The sequence below is a fragment of the Typha latifolia genome, chromosome 1 (genome assembly GCF_019914945.1).
Source record: "Typha latifolia isolate L0001 chromosome 1, TyphaL0001v2, whole genome shotgun sequence".
NCBI classification, from domain to species: domain Eukaryota; kingdom Viridiplantae; phylum Streptophyta; class Magnoliopsida; order Poales; family Typhaceae; genus Typha; species Typha latifolia.
The window spans coordinates 22,956,399-22,971,375 of record NC_133086.1 but is presented as its reverse complement, the minus strand read 5'-3'; the positions used below and the strand labels follow the sequence as shown (position 1 = coordinate 22,971,375).

The window sequence follows — 14,977 nt, the reverse complement described above, 5'->3', positions numbered from 1 at the left end:
ATCATTTGTGGAAGCTTTTAGCCTAAGGTTAATATGGGCTAGAAGCCAAACATTGCTCTCAATTTTAAAGCACTTGTTTGAAGGAGAATGAACTAGATTCGAAGTTTAAGCACTGGCCAAAGAAATCCCGACATGGTGGTGGTTTGCCAAGTAAGGGCTGGATCCTACAATGACACTGACCATTCTCCCCAATGTCCTGTTGTTCATTTTGGACAGTTTAACCACTTGATACACGTGGATTTCGATATCTTATCCTCATGCAGAGGCTCTTTTGTACCTCCATTCTTTCTTCATCTTGTATCCATAATGTATCCCAACGAGTGGAAGTAACCTTTTTGTCACTTAAACTCGATTTAAAGGAATGCTGTGCATCCTGCTTGGCGAAAGTGGGATTAAGGATATTAAAAGCCTTGGCACAAAGAGAAGACTTGCTTATTCTAATTGCAGGGATTCTTTCCTCATTCTTTATATTTGCTGACAAGTCTTTGTCTCGCAGCGTGATGCCATGTGAGGGTCTTGCTGGAAAGGAAGTCCATCCTTTTCCCCACTCTAATGTCAAAATACTAGCAAGTGATTAAAGAAAGAAAAACTTTGCTATAGTAGTAACACGCTAAAGTACATTAGGCATACTATTGAGTATGTAATAGAATTTGTAATTTACATGGGCAAAATAGTTATGACAAACCTCAGTACATGCACAAAATTTTTGCCCCAATTGAACTATTTTCTGTTTTTAGCGTCAGCTAGAGTAATCTGACATGACAAATGAGCAATTTGAAGACCCACTTGAAGGCGTTTTTCCGACGGGAGAGACGACAGCAGCAGCAGCAGCACCGGCGGCACTAGATTCTTTAGTCTCGTCTGCGATGGGCCGTCGGATTTCCTTCAGCAGGGCCACGACATCCTTCATGGTCGGCCGGTCATTGGCTCGCGGGCAAATGCACAGGACGGCGATGGCGATTGACTGAAGCATCTCCTGCACTTGAGAGTCCAGTCGGCCTCGCAGCCGCGGATCGAGGAGGTCCAACGGGTCACGTTTGGCATGAAAGTGGTCTCGAACCCACTGGACCAAATGTGCTCCTCCAGGTAATGTTGGGTCCAGTGGATGCCTTCCAGTGAGCACTTCAAGCAACACAACTCCATAGCTATAGACATCACTTTTTTCCGTGATCCGTTGCATTGAAGCATACTCTGTGTACATATAACACCCAGGATTAGTTAATGCCATTAAGATTAGAAGAGGTGGAAAAGGGGAAAATTAGTTACCTGGAGCAATGTAACCATAAGATCCAGCAATGTGAGTGACTTTTGAATCCAATTTATAACCATGATCATCACTGTTCAACCCGCTGAGTATCCTGGCCAGACCAAAGTCCGCCAAATAAGGTTCAAATCTTGGGCCCAACAAAACGTTCATGGCCTTCACATCCCCATGCAGGATCGCCGGAACGCAGTCGTGGTGGAGGTAAGCAATGGCGTGCGCCACCCCTAACACTATCTCGTACCTCGTCTCCCACTCCGCCGCGCCTTTCGCGGTCCGGTGGAGGAATCCGCTTAGGCTCCCGTTTGGTAGATAGTTGTAGAACAAGAGCTTTGTGCTTTGGTTAGCCCCCCAGCCAAGTAGCCGGATGATGTTCCGGTGGCGTATCGAGCCTAGCGCGTTGATCTCGTTGCGGAACGCGCCGGACTGGTCCGGCGACCACATCTTCTTGACGGCGAGCGTGTCGCCGCCCGGAATCCCGACCTTGTAGACTACCCCGGAGCTGCCGGTCCCGATCACGTTGGCTGACGTCAGGCCCCGGACTACCTCGTCGACGGACAATTCGAGCTTTTGGTAGAGCGTCACCTCCCACGTGTCGTCCACGTAGCCGCGACTGCCGCCGCTGCGAGAACGGAGGAGGACGTATAAAGCCGCTATGAGTAGCAACGCGCTGACGCTGACGAGGACCGACATGGCAAGCTTTAGAGCCGCCACCGTGGCCTTGGCCTTCGGTACTTCTCCTGCATCCGTACCGCCGGGGACGACTAATCCATGGTTGCCGGTGAGATCACTGAGAGGCAGTTTCTGAAAAAATGGCGTGTTCGGCAATTCGCCCGAGAATGCATTGAAGGATATGTTGAGGGAGACGAGATTGAGTAACCCGGCTAGCGCGTCGAGATCCCCGGCGAGCTCGTTGTGCGAGACGTCGAGGCACCCTAGCTTTCCGAGGCTGGAGAACTGCTTCGGGATCTCGCCGGAGAGACGGTTGCAGCTCAGATTAAGCGATATCTCCAGCGCCGGGAGCTGGCCTAGCTCCGGCGGAATAACGCCTGAAAAATCATTATCTCCGAGATCCAGCAGCTGCAACTTGCTGCAAGACCCCAGCTGCGACGGGATCCCGCCGGAGAATCCATTCCTCCCGACGTTGAGCTTCGTCAGCTCCGGCAAGTCCCCGATACCGGGACCTAACGGCCCGGTGAGCCGGTTATCGGAGACATCGATGAATTGTAGGCTTTTCGGGAGAAACTCCGGTAGGCCGCCGGTTAAAGCATTAGAATGGAGGTCGAGGAATTCGAGATCCCGGCATCCGGATATCGCCGACGGGATCCCGCCGACTAGCCGGTTGCTGCTCATATCAAGAAAATTCAAGTATTCGAGATTCCCGATTTCCGCCGGGATCGCCCCGGCGAGCCGGTTACCGTTTAGCCTCAGCCGGAATAAGTTCGTACAATTCCCGATATCAGGTGGAACAAACCCGGATAACTCATTGGATATGAGTAGCATCTTTGTGAGATTCCGTAGCCCGAATAATTCCTTCGGTATCTGGCCGGTGAGGTTGTTGTAAGAGAGATCCAAGGACTCGAGATCCCGGCATTCAGCTAAACTTGCGGGAATGGTACCAGTCAGCCTGTTCTGCCAAGCATAAAAGAGAGTTAGATTCTGCAATCTTCGGAAATCTATCTGTATCTCGCCGGAGAGCGCGTTGTTGTCGAATTCCAGGTCGGCCAGCGCGGTGCAGTTCGAGATCTCCGGCGGTATCTCACCGGTGAGCTGATTAGTACTCAGCTGAAGCTGTTGCAGATTTCCGAGGTTTCCAATGCTCCGCGGTATGCTTCCGGCGAGCGAATTCAGCGACAAGTCGACGAGGATTAGCCCTTTGCTCCGGCCTAGCTCCGGCGGGATAGAGCCCACCAAATTGTTCTGCCAGAGGAGCAGACTTTGAAGATTTTGCAACTCCCCTAGCTGTGGAGGAATAGACCCAGAGAGTGAATTCTGGTAAAGATATAAGTTTGTTAGCTCACTGCAGTTTCCAATCTCCTCTGGGATTGGACCTGAGAGCAGTGCAGTATAGATTGCAATTGTTTGAATCCTTTTCAATAGCCCAATTGTAGAAGGCAAGCTTCCTGATATGCCAGTTTCAGCTAAGCCAAGCATGACTAAGTTGCTGCAATTGCCAATTTCTGGAGGCAATGAGCCTTTCAGATTTTGGTTTCCTCCAGCTCTGAACACTTCCAACTTCTGTAAACTTCCAATGCTTGCAGGAATCTCCCCACTCAAATTGTTGTCAAAAAGAGTCAAGTAGTTTAGACTCGACATGTTTCCAATATCAGCAGGGATGACTCCTTGTAGAGAATTGGAGTTTAAAGCCAGAGACTCAAGCTTGGTAAGCTTGCATAATTCTACTGGGATCTCGCCGGAGAGTTGATTCTTGCTGAGATCAATGGATCTGAGACTACGGTAGTCGCCGAATTCCTTCGGAATCACGCTGGTGAGGTTGGCGCCGGAGAGGACTAGTGTGGTGAGGGACTTGAGAGATTGCAAATTTGAAGGCAACGGGCCTTGCAAATCTAAGGATTTTATGCTTAGGCTTATGACCTGGGAATTGGAGTTGCAGGTGATGCCAAACCATTTGCATGGGTTGGGGTCTGAATTGGTCCAAGAATTGAGTGCACCAGTGGATATATTGAGTGTTTGTTTCCATGAGAGGAGAGCTAGGCCTTGGTCATCAATGGAGAGGCAGGATAAGAAGAAGGAAAAGTTTATGGTAAGGAGAAGAAGAATTAAGGAGGTGTGTGAGTTTGAGTTAGAAGGCATTGGGGATGGGAACTGGGGAGGAGGAATGAGCAGATGATCTGTGTTGGGATTGTAGAGGGGGGAACCCCATGTTTTGTTTATAGTACAAAAGATAGAGATCTGGATCCAAAGGACATATTAGCTTTTTTAAAAATAATTTCTCTGCAGTCCCTGTTGTTGTTCTGATCATGGGATGGATGCAAATGGATCAGGTTCTTCTTTACCACAAAGTTAGGTTCTGGAGTTAGTTTAGAATGGTAAAAAGGTGGGGGAATTTGGAAGTCTACATATTAGCTGTAATTGCTTCCTTATGATATTATTATAAAAAAAAAAAAGGATAAGAAGCCAATTCTTGTATTTTTGTGGATGTTTTTATTCCAAAACTCCTCCTATTCTAACTCTTTAACATTACTTCATGAACAACATTTCTTCTACGGTTTAGAAAGTAAAGACTAGTAAAGTGTGCTCATCTCTATGTATATTAAATGCAAGACAAGACATCCATATGGATGAGTTGTGGTAAATACCAAGAAGCAAGCAAGAGAGGTATAAGCGAGGAATCTTTCTAAGTGCACATGCTCATAAAGGAGGCAAAGATTAGTGTTAATCCTAAAAAATTAGCAACTTAGTAATGTGGTCGGGTGGCAATGGCTGGAAAAGTAATGAAAAGAAAGTGAAAGAACATGTACATGCCTTTGAGTGGAAGGAGACAAGCAAAGATAACATGGAGCCTTTGCTTTATTTTAATCCCCTCTCCCACTGTCAAAAACTCCATGGAAATAGTTAAACCCACAAGAACTGCCTCTCCATTGATGTCTTCAGCATCAGGGAACAGGTAGACCCTTGTGGGGTTTCCCCTCCATTTAGCCAAATATTAAAGAAAATTTTAGCCTAAAAAGATGTGATGAAAGCTCTTCCATTTTAGTTCCCTAAATCCAGTAGGTGGTGGAAATTCTTCTTTATTAGATTTGTTTTGCCCAAATGTCGACCCTTAGCCAAAACCTTTATATATATATCATATATTTTGTTTTTTTTAACCATTCATACTAATGGTACCTAACGTAATAGAGAATATTTTACACCTGTTAAAAATAAAAATAAAAATATCTTTTATTTGACTTTAAAAATATATAGTTCATTATTTATTTTTTTTATTTTAATTAAAAAATAAAATTAAAATATTAATGTCATTTTGCATCGATAACTTGACCATTAGGAAAACTAATAGTAGGACAATTTTGAGGCAGTTTAAGTAAAATTCAGAGTTAAATGATAAATATTATCATGTAGTAAACATGTGAATGATAAGGAAGACAAGATGTATGGTGTTTTTATTAAGGTTTTCTAATAATATTTAACATGACTTGGCCATTGGCCCATCCACATAGTCTTCTAACTTTAGGTTTAAAACATGCAAGAGTGTGAGAGCAAAATGCCTTCACATGGTGATAGTGGGCAAATTGGAGATATATTAGGTGGCAAACATGGGATATAATGTTAGTGTAATGGGATGGAAACATCATTAAAATAAAGAGGATCGGATCCCATCAAGAGAAGGCTAACGAGAGAGTGAAGACAACATGGAGCAGCACATGAAGCACAGTAGAAAAAATTTTAAGACAATTTGCTATTATGAGTATAATAAACATAATTTGTAACTTAGTGAAGGTGTAATGCATGTTAGCTGCATCTTATTCTTCCCTTTACTTCTCTGACAGTAGAGCAAATTTTTAAGGCAATTTGCAGAGTAGATCTGTGCATGCACAAAATTTACAGCTGCAAGCAGAAGGAGCACAAGTTGAAAGGATTTATAATTTGTATAAGTTGCTACATGAAGAGTATTTCGTTGACATTTTATAGTTTTTTCCATCTCTAACAATCTTATGTGTTTAAAGACAGATATATAGATCCACTACAGAACCTAGTTTCTACTGTTATGTCCCTCTTTAGATCTCTAATAAAAGAACTAGAAGACAACGAAGAACTACGGATAATTTAATCTTTATATCTCCCTAGATAAATTTTCTCACAAGACTTGAAGTTGATAAAGTAAGAAGTCTTTACAGATGGCATCTAATAAAGATATAGTTTGTAGACTCTCTTGGATATTGCAGCTATCATACTAAGTACCCCTGTTAATGGTTACAGATCTTTGATGATCCATTAGATGGTGCTTGATGTTTACTATCTAAAACCATAGCATGCTATCCTAAGTGTTCCAAAGTATTATATAGCCATATGATATTCGTAAGTTGCATTAAAGTATTATAGGATCTAAACACCAACTACTACACAAATTTTCTCAATGATTACTTATTAGTATCCTAACAACCATACAATGAATATTGCAAGTACAAAATCTTATGTAGCCCTAGTCATGATCCCTAAGATACAATGGATAAAAAGTGCTTTGTCTTGCAAAAGAAAATGTAGCAAGTATGAATTGGTCTACGAAACATTGAGATCATACAATTTTTTTCCTGTTTTGCTTTCAAACTTATCTTGAATAGAGTGTTACAACTATGGCCCTGATGCATTGTGTCTCTAGGTGTTAGGCCTTCAACTTAAAAGTTGAGAGCTTTTGGACTTCCTCTTAGCACTACTCTCCGTTTTTTCCTATGAACTTTTGATTAAAGGACTTGTTGTCTGGCACTTCTCTCTCTCTCTCTCTCTCTCTCTCTCTCTCTCTCTCTGCCTTCCTTCTTCTCCCTCTATTTTCTACTCCATTTATGTCAATATCCACCTTCTCTCAGTGGTGTTGAGGAAATAAAATAGCGTGAGTTTGCCGGGACTAACCCCACTGGAGTCGCTTCATTGTCTCCTCAGCACCAAAACTATGATGATGGATAATATTCTCCCTAATTTCAGGATTTTGTTGTCTTAATACCCACGTCACTACCTTTATCTTTATCTCTTTAAGCACTAGTAAAAGAGAGTGGATGGTGAGTGGGGTGCTAAGACTAATTAGCCATCTATAATTTTAAATCTCGACATGACCTCCCCCATTATTTTTGCTTCCTGAGATAGATATCCACCTGCTAATTGTAAGCTCATCTATAACATCACAAACCCCACAAAGAAAATGGTATGGAAATAAGACTTGTACTAAACAATTTGGATCAATCTATCGTATCGTAGCATACAAATTTGACACAGGCCGGCCGTGTGTGTGACAGAGAGAGAGAGAGAGAGAGAGAGAGAGAGAGAGACAATTTTGGCACACAGTGGGGTTTTGAAAGAGATCTTAGTATCTTACTCTTGTTTTGTTTTTTTGTTTTTTTTTTTTTATCTTGTTGAAAAGAGAGAGGTGGGAAGACTGCCCTAAGAAAGGGTTATTAACCTATGGAAGAAGTCGAACTTCTACACAGATAGATCTGGTTAAGTACATAGGTTTATCAATGACGGCAAAGCTTTATTATTTAGCTGACCCCTATGGCAATTGGATAACATGGACAGAGCTAATCAAGTTAGGCTAAGTTTGCAGATGAGTATCAATCAGCACTCTTTAGTATTTTCATTACTTTCATCATTACAATTAGATCAACTAGAACTATAAAAGAAATTTCCACAAACAAATTAATCACTACTAGAGCACTTATCTTAAGGTCATCATATTCATACTTTGAGTACTAGCTAGTTTTTCAACCGTATCACACCATCACTTGTCAAGGACAAAGAAGATTCAAGACTACAAAGGGTAACAGACAACAGTAGATAAGGTATTATTTGGAAGCCACCAGATTATTTCAAAGGATGACCCACTTCATGTCAATTGAGGGTTCCTTATCCAACCAAGGATTTGTTCGATCTCTCTCATATATTTAGCTATCTGCCAGGGCAATCTGATATGGGGCGTGCCAGCCATGTCCAATTCCCATACATTGTTTTCATCCTCTCACAGTGCAAAATTTAGCAGGAAAAGGAATGATTGCAATTCATACCTTGAGATTTTCAAATTTCCAATGAGAAGGTTGTCGTCTTTGCAGAGAAAACTTCACGTAAAGGAGATCCAATTTATCTGAGTCTACACATTGGTAAGTAGATGATATTTGAGGGCCAAAATTTCTCTCAGATCCTGCATGACAAATTGAATACATGCACCAGTCAAGTATGAGAGTGATAACTATGAGCAAGTCATGTCCTGGAAGACGGCTAATGATTATTCCAAACCTTTTCCCCCTCATAACAATTACATGTTCATCCTTATCAAAATATCATTTATACTACAAGGATAGCCTTTGAATATCGAAAACAACATTCAAATGCTAGATGACTAAAGGGAAAACAACAGGCATTCCCTGCGATAAATTAGCTGCCTTGCAACTATTTTACACCTATATAGTAACTGAGCTTTTCTGTATCTGGAGATTAATATAAAGACTCATGTTTACACGAACTATCATTTAGTTTCCTGTGAGAAACGAGATGGGGCTCCATAAGCAGCAGCAAGTGCACCCAACTACTTGGAGCACTAAAAAAAAATGAAAACCTGAACACTACTATATATTGTATTACAGAATCGTTTCTCAAAGAAAATGACATCTAGGATACAAAATACATTCTTAACAAGGTAAAAAAGGAAAAAAAAGGGCCTTTTGACACTGACATCATCTGCCAAAACATTTCAGTATAGTTGATGTAAGAGTTGAAAAGAGAAACTTCAAACCAGTGGATCCTCCAGGGAAATATGATATGGCATAATATGCGAGTGCAAGAACCTGAAAAACACCAACTACAGTTACATTCCATGACTATTAAATATTGCAATATATTTGAACAATTCATATATGGGCTGATGAAACTCAATTCCAGGATACGAGAGAACAAAAATACAAGCAAATCACATAAGGTCCATGTCTCAGGGATAGGAATATTTTCTAAATGGAAAAAAATGGATCGTTATCCTTGACAAAAGCACTAGCAAAAGAGTTAAAAGAAAAGAGTGCTCCAGAGTCCAGATCCTTCTCAAGGAATCTGACGAACATAAATGGGTCATCTTGGTTGCCCCTCACCTGCTATTCAAGCTTCTATTACAGAGTTGGCTCTATATGGTGAGAACAGCAAAATGACATGTGGCAACATATTTGAGTCTACTACACAATAACATCAAGGTAGACTTGTGGAGAGTTTCTTGGGAGATGCTTGTTGGTAGCATAAGCTTGAATTGCAATCACTAGGATGGTTCTTGATACTAGCCAACTCATAATAGGTGTCAGGGCAATCATTTCCCTAGTATGAACAATCTTTACTAAAGATGATAGCACCATCATACAGCCGTACTATATCCTAAACATGATGGGAAAAGAATTGGATGGTAATACATTAAAAAGAGCAAATCACCTGTATATGCACCATGATACATTTCGTTACAATATTTCATACAGGAAAAGGAAAAATGGAATATGTGCAAAACAAGGGAGTGAATACCTGAACAACAGAAAAGAGCACTGAGAGAATGTAACTGTGAAGCACCATGGAAACATAAATAGTACCCACCATACTACCAGTAAAACCCAATGTAAAGGGGAGTCTCTGCATCATAAATGGACAAGGTCATGTAAACAACATGAGCTACATTTTGATACAACACAGTAATATTTCTACAATATGGTCAAAATCAGAATAAGAGCATGTGAAGAGAGGAAAAAAGGTATCAGAGCCCAGATATGACTAATGCCAGAATATAGTCTTCCGTGTTGAACAGACCTAATGGTAGATATTAGCTAGGTCCAGTTTGGAAATCTTAAAAGTAATAGTGCAAGATAATATATAATCACAACTGCAATCTTTAAACAGCAAATTAAATAGTTTAATTTGCTGATTTACTGAATGACAGCTTCCAGTGGCAGGATGGAGGAAAAAATGTCATTGAAAGAGGGTGACATACAGTATTAGTGAATCTTTTTTTTTGTAGACAAGTTTAAGTTATGTAATGATATTACTAAAATTTATTCTATAATGAACAGATCTTTTGGAAGCAGTTAGAGAGCCATATGAGAGGTCCATCAGATGGTACAATGTTCACACCTAGGAATATTTGAACAGTTTCCTCATTTGATAGAACAAAAATGATTAATTTCTGAGGAAAGAGAAGTCATTACAGAAGTTCCTGATTATGCTTTGTAATTGCACATGTCATGATTCCCAACCTAGAGACCGTTGAAAGATTATAAAACTTGAATAGAACAGGTAACTACAGGGTTTGGGTACTTGTAGACCAGCGGTCGACGATAGGAGCTTGTCAACAAAAGAGTGGGACTTATGGGAGACAAGGTATTATCACTAAGGTCAAGAAAGAGATACAAGTTGGAAAGAGATATACTCGCATGGATTGAAGTTTCAGCTGATCCTGATTAATACCACACCCTCCATATATATATATATATATATATATATATATGCATCCCCAATCCAACAATGGCAAGCGATGACGAGTATTTTGCCTTTGCTACTACAATATTAGAAACGGAGAGAAAGGGATGGATTAATTTTTATTTTCCAAGATCACAAGCCTCAGTCTAGATTGTGAGGTAACATACTAAATACCAGCTGAAAAATGTTTGCCTATGTAACACATCTTCAGCAAAAACTCCACAATAGTGAAACTGGTTATGCTTAGCAGCTTAAGTACTAATTCTCACCCTTCCATACCAAAAGTACACTCTCTTGATCTTCCTTTACTAAAATGCCATTTTTGATATTTTAAAGGATGCTAGATTTTATCAAAATAAACAATTAAACATGGAAAAAAGAGCAAATACACTACATGTAGTTTAAAAGGCACAAGAAGAGTTTAAAAGGATAAAAACCAAAGAAAAGAGTATGATATCTGTTGTTTAATATTGTACCTCTTTTGAAGACATGTGAACCAGCTGATTCTTAGGGCCTTTGAGAGCAAAGAATGACCCAATAATAAAGGCACACCCAAGAGTGAAGCATATAGCAAATTTCTGAGGCATCAACACCATAACCGGAAGAAACATAAAAAAGGCAACAAAAATGAAGAACACGCCGCTGGCAAGGAGCAGTCCAAAGTACATGAGTGATTTTCCAGAAGGGACGCTGCTAGTAGCATTCTGGAAGCTTCCAGGTAATTCCTTTACACCCTTGGACACCCTAGCAATTATAAGCCAACATAAAGAAATATTAAGAAAGAAAGATAACCCCAATATCTCTTCAATCTCATAAATCATAGGTACAGATAACAAAAGGAGACAGGTAATATTTTCATGAATTTCAACTGCTCAACACATTTTTTTAATGTTAGATGGAGAAAAAGAAAATTGACCAATGCACTAGGGACATTAATACAGAACAAATAATTGACTAAAGCAACCTCTAAGAAAAACAAAAGGAAGCACCACACTTCACAACAGAATTTAAGAAGCACACTCCACATTCTCTATAAACATGCAAGTTACAGGCTAAAATTGCTAAGAACCATCTTTGCAAAAACCAAATATCTCCTAGCTTGATAAATGATATCTTTCCATTAAAGACCTTTTTGTCCTCAATCCTCATCAATCCCAAATCTCAAGGACTATGCAACCAGGGAGAACCTGCAGTAGGAGCAGGTGTATTTAATGTACATGCATGTGCAAGTAGATGTTGCATGCTAATTATGTACCTGTTCATATTAAATATCAATTATATCATGGTTCAAAGTTTTGATTTCATTTTTTATTGGTTTTGCTTTTGACCCACAGAGAAAAAAAAATTGAGGCCAAAGCAGACCACTTTCAATCGGTAGTGATCCAACATGAAGACCAAAATTAACACTTGCAAGTTTTAGGCTTGATGAATAAGCTTCAGCCTTAGACTTCAGTAAGTTCCGGCTGCTACTGGTTCCTCTAAAAGGAACTTCAAACCATGATCTAAATCATTTATACATGTCGATGCTTCATCAGAAAAGAAAAGAAGTGATCTTCTGTTGACAATGGACAAACCCAAGATAGAGCTGAGGGGAGGTAAATGAATTATTAACCAGAGCCTTACTGGTACAGATTGTGGCTTGTGCTTGCCACACATAGACTAACAGACTAACTCTGCAGACTAAAGCAAGCCTATCAAATCCCCACCACCACCAATCCCTCTCCCACAAGTCAGGTGATCACTTAGCAGAAAATCTCCAAAATTTGGACATGTTACACAGTATATCACTGCCCGTAGTTAATTATCCCAAACAACCATCTTGAAACTTATCTGCAAAATGCCTTGTTAAAGGGAACAAATCTCCTTCATTTGCCAAAATCCTACTCATATTAGAAACAATCCAACCTAAGCGAGCACGCAATCGTTAAAGGTATACTCAGTCTTTGTTTAATTTGGAACACAAGTAAAACCATTGCTTTGTCCAAGGACAATAAGATTAAACCAACACTGCCAAGAACCAACGAAAATCCACAAGAATCAACAATTACAACCGAGAACTATAGAATTAGTCTTGTTTTCACTATACCGGCAAAAAGAAAAAAAAAAACAGATCTTTATTCTCATTCCATTTGCAGCCATAGTTTCCTATAATTCCCTCCCGTATGTCAATTCAGTTTCAAGATAATAAAGATTTAAGAATTCAAGATCCAACGAATCTCCGTACAAAGATAAGAAATCGAAGAATCAAGAACATGAAAAAGCAAAGAAATGTCTTTCTTACACGTTAAATGTTCCGGTGACCTTATCGTTCGCGGTTCGCACCGCGGCCTCGATATCAAACCCTAGGGCTGACGAACTCCCCTCGTCCGCGGATCTCGAGGCGGCATACGAGTTCCAATCGGCGAGGAGAGAGGAGGAGGACTTCTGCAGCTCGCCTTCGCCGCTTGGGCCACCCATGAACCATGCTTGCGCCGTCTTCTGCATCGCTTACCGGATCCGAAGGAGAAGAAAAAGGAGATATTTTTTTTCTTCTTCCAGTCGCTGGAAGCTGAAATGGAGAGTGAAGGGGAGAAACCCAGAAAAGATCGAACCCGAATACCGATCGAGTGGGATTCCTAAACGAGTTCAACAGAGTGTGGCCTGACTAGAGATATCAAATTCTTCCGATCCCGCCCATTTTTAATTGAGCTAAGCCTACCCGCAGTTAGATTTGGATCTGAGATCCAATCTGAGCCTGATATGGTAGTGAGCAGCATAGACTAAACGTTTACCTGTTCGACTCGACTCGAAAGCCCAACCCATTACTCTAATCTATGACTCAATCTATAGTGTATGTATATTTCTATTCTAATCTATCCGCACCATTGCTTTTTCAAAGTGCAAAAATTTTAGAAGCTAGAGTTGGAGAATTGAAGAAATGACTAAAAAGAATGAATTTCTCAATTGAGATTTGGAGGTGATTCCTTCTCTTCTCTCTACACTCAGTTCTATTGATCCAGTTGTTACTGTAACCCAACATCCATATGTTCATCTCTGCTGTGGCCATTTTCTTAGTAGTTATCTTAAAGCATAAGATGAACAAGAAATTCTAGTAAGATCCATTTTGATATAGGGGAATGAAATAGGTGAGAACTTTTCACTACCAAGATCTAAATGGAGAGAACACAGGGTCTATCTTCATCTCTTATCACTGTAATCCAGTAAATTGCACCATCCCTACCAATTCCAGGATAGAAGCCGAAGTAATCAGGGACCTTGATCTGCCTCCAGGAGCTATTGCCAAGAGTATATACTTCGCATTGAGTTTTATGATCAGCAAGGCTGCTATAAATTGTATAGTAGATTCGTACAACTTTGTATTCATTCGTGGCAGGTATTGGGAAATGCCTAAACACCTGGGTTTCGGTAGTGTTAAACATTCCCCAGTGGTTGGGTTCAGGAGTTGAGCATGTCCTGAATAATCTGACAGACAAACTAGGCTTTTGCATGCAGATATTAAATTAGTATATTTGAGGCTAAGGTTTGATAAGCGATACTTGGGCTTGCATGTTTCATCTAGAATACTGATGCAAGATTTGTCTTCATGAAGGAGTAAGATGCATGGGGAGTCAGCATTGCGACCATGATTCATGTGGGTAGCAATGAAGTCGATATCGGAGGTCAGAAGTATCTCTAAATTTTGTGATACTTCTTGCAGGGTAGTCTTAGAAGTATCTCTCTGTGGATGTCAGTGGGAATGCACCTGCCTTGGTTAGCCATGAGCCCATGAGTCAACTGTGATGAAGAGATGAAGACTATGTTGGAGATAAGCCTTAAGGCTAGAAGTATCTCTCAGGTGCAGAAGATGGATTGTACTCAAAGGAAAGAAAACCAAGGAGAGTGGGTAAGTTTGACGAGTAAATGAATCGGAATTCCATTATTCTCACATTTCCTATTTGGAAATTGTTGGGTTTCACTTGATTTGAATAGATGCCGCCCTATCACTGTTTGAAATCTCATAAGTCCTATAAACTGTAATAGAATCGGAATTCCGTTATTCTCAGATTTTTCTCTTGATTTGAGTATATTTCATTGGATATCTAGAAGTATAAATAACGATTTGAAGTAGTATTTGGTAAAACTTTATTTGATATTAGACTAGTAGTGAGAAAACTATTGCTATTCTAAAAGCTGCCCTTTGCACGAGAATCCTAATCACATGAAAACTCCTCATCTGTGGAAAACTTTATTCACAGTTCCTTCCTGCATATTGCGTGTATGTCTCTCAGTTAGGATATAAAGAGAGACGTAGAAGGGAAAAAAAAGAAGGAAAGAAAGATAGCGACGAGATCAATTGGATTATATTTTATAAGTTTGATATAGATACCATTAGATACCAGTTAATTTCGCATCAAAGATGGTTATGAGGACCAAATTAGGAAGGTGTCCTGGACAGAGTTAATTTAATAAATTAAATAGGGTATTTCAAACTCATCTTCACAGAAGTTCCCAATTTTTCTACAGAACAATTAAGTTGAGAATTAACGACAAAGAATATGAGCACTACTTTCT

At 40.2% G+C, this 14,977-nt stretch overlaps 2 protein-coding genes across 2 annotated transcripts; both read right to left on the bottom strand.

Moving 5' to 3' along the window:
• Window positions 1-571: 571 nt before the first annotated feature.
• Window positions 572-4,238, bottom strand: LOC140782676 (uncharacterized). Its single transcript, XM_073129417.1, has 2 exons — window positions 1,267-4,238; window positions 572-1,191 (listed from the first exon to the last, which is right to left on the bottom strand). Exons 1-2 carry the CDS (start codon window positions 4,073-4,075, stop codon window positions 740-742), a joined length of 3,261 nt encoding a protein of 1,086 aa, XP_072985518.1. The 5' UTR covers window positions 4,076-4,238; the 3' UTR covers window positions 572-739.
• Window positions 4,239-8,213: 3,975 nt separating this feature from the next.
• LOC140802721 (protein transport protein sft2-like) lies at window positions 8,214-13,138 on the bottom strand. The gene is made up of 4 exons (XM_073158287.1): window positions 12,708-13,138; window positions 10,903-11,170; window positions 9,482-9,586; window positions 8,214-8,772 (listed from the first exon to the last, which is right to left on the bottom strand). The coding sequence occupies exons 1-4, from the start codon at window positions 12,908-12,910 to the stop codon at window positions 8,662-8,664; spliced, it is 687 nt and encodes a 228-aa protein (XP_073014388.1). The 5' UTR covers window positions 12,911-13,138; the 3' UTR covers window positions 8,214-8,661.
• Window positions 13,139-14,977: the final 1,839 nt, after the last annotated feature.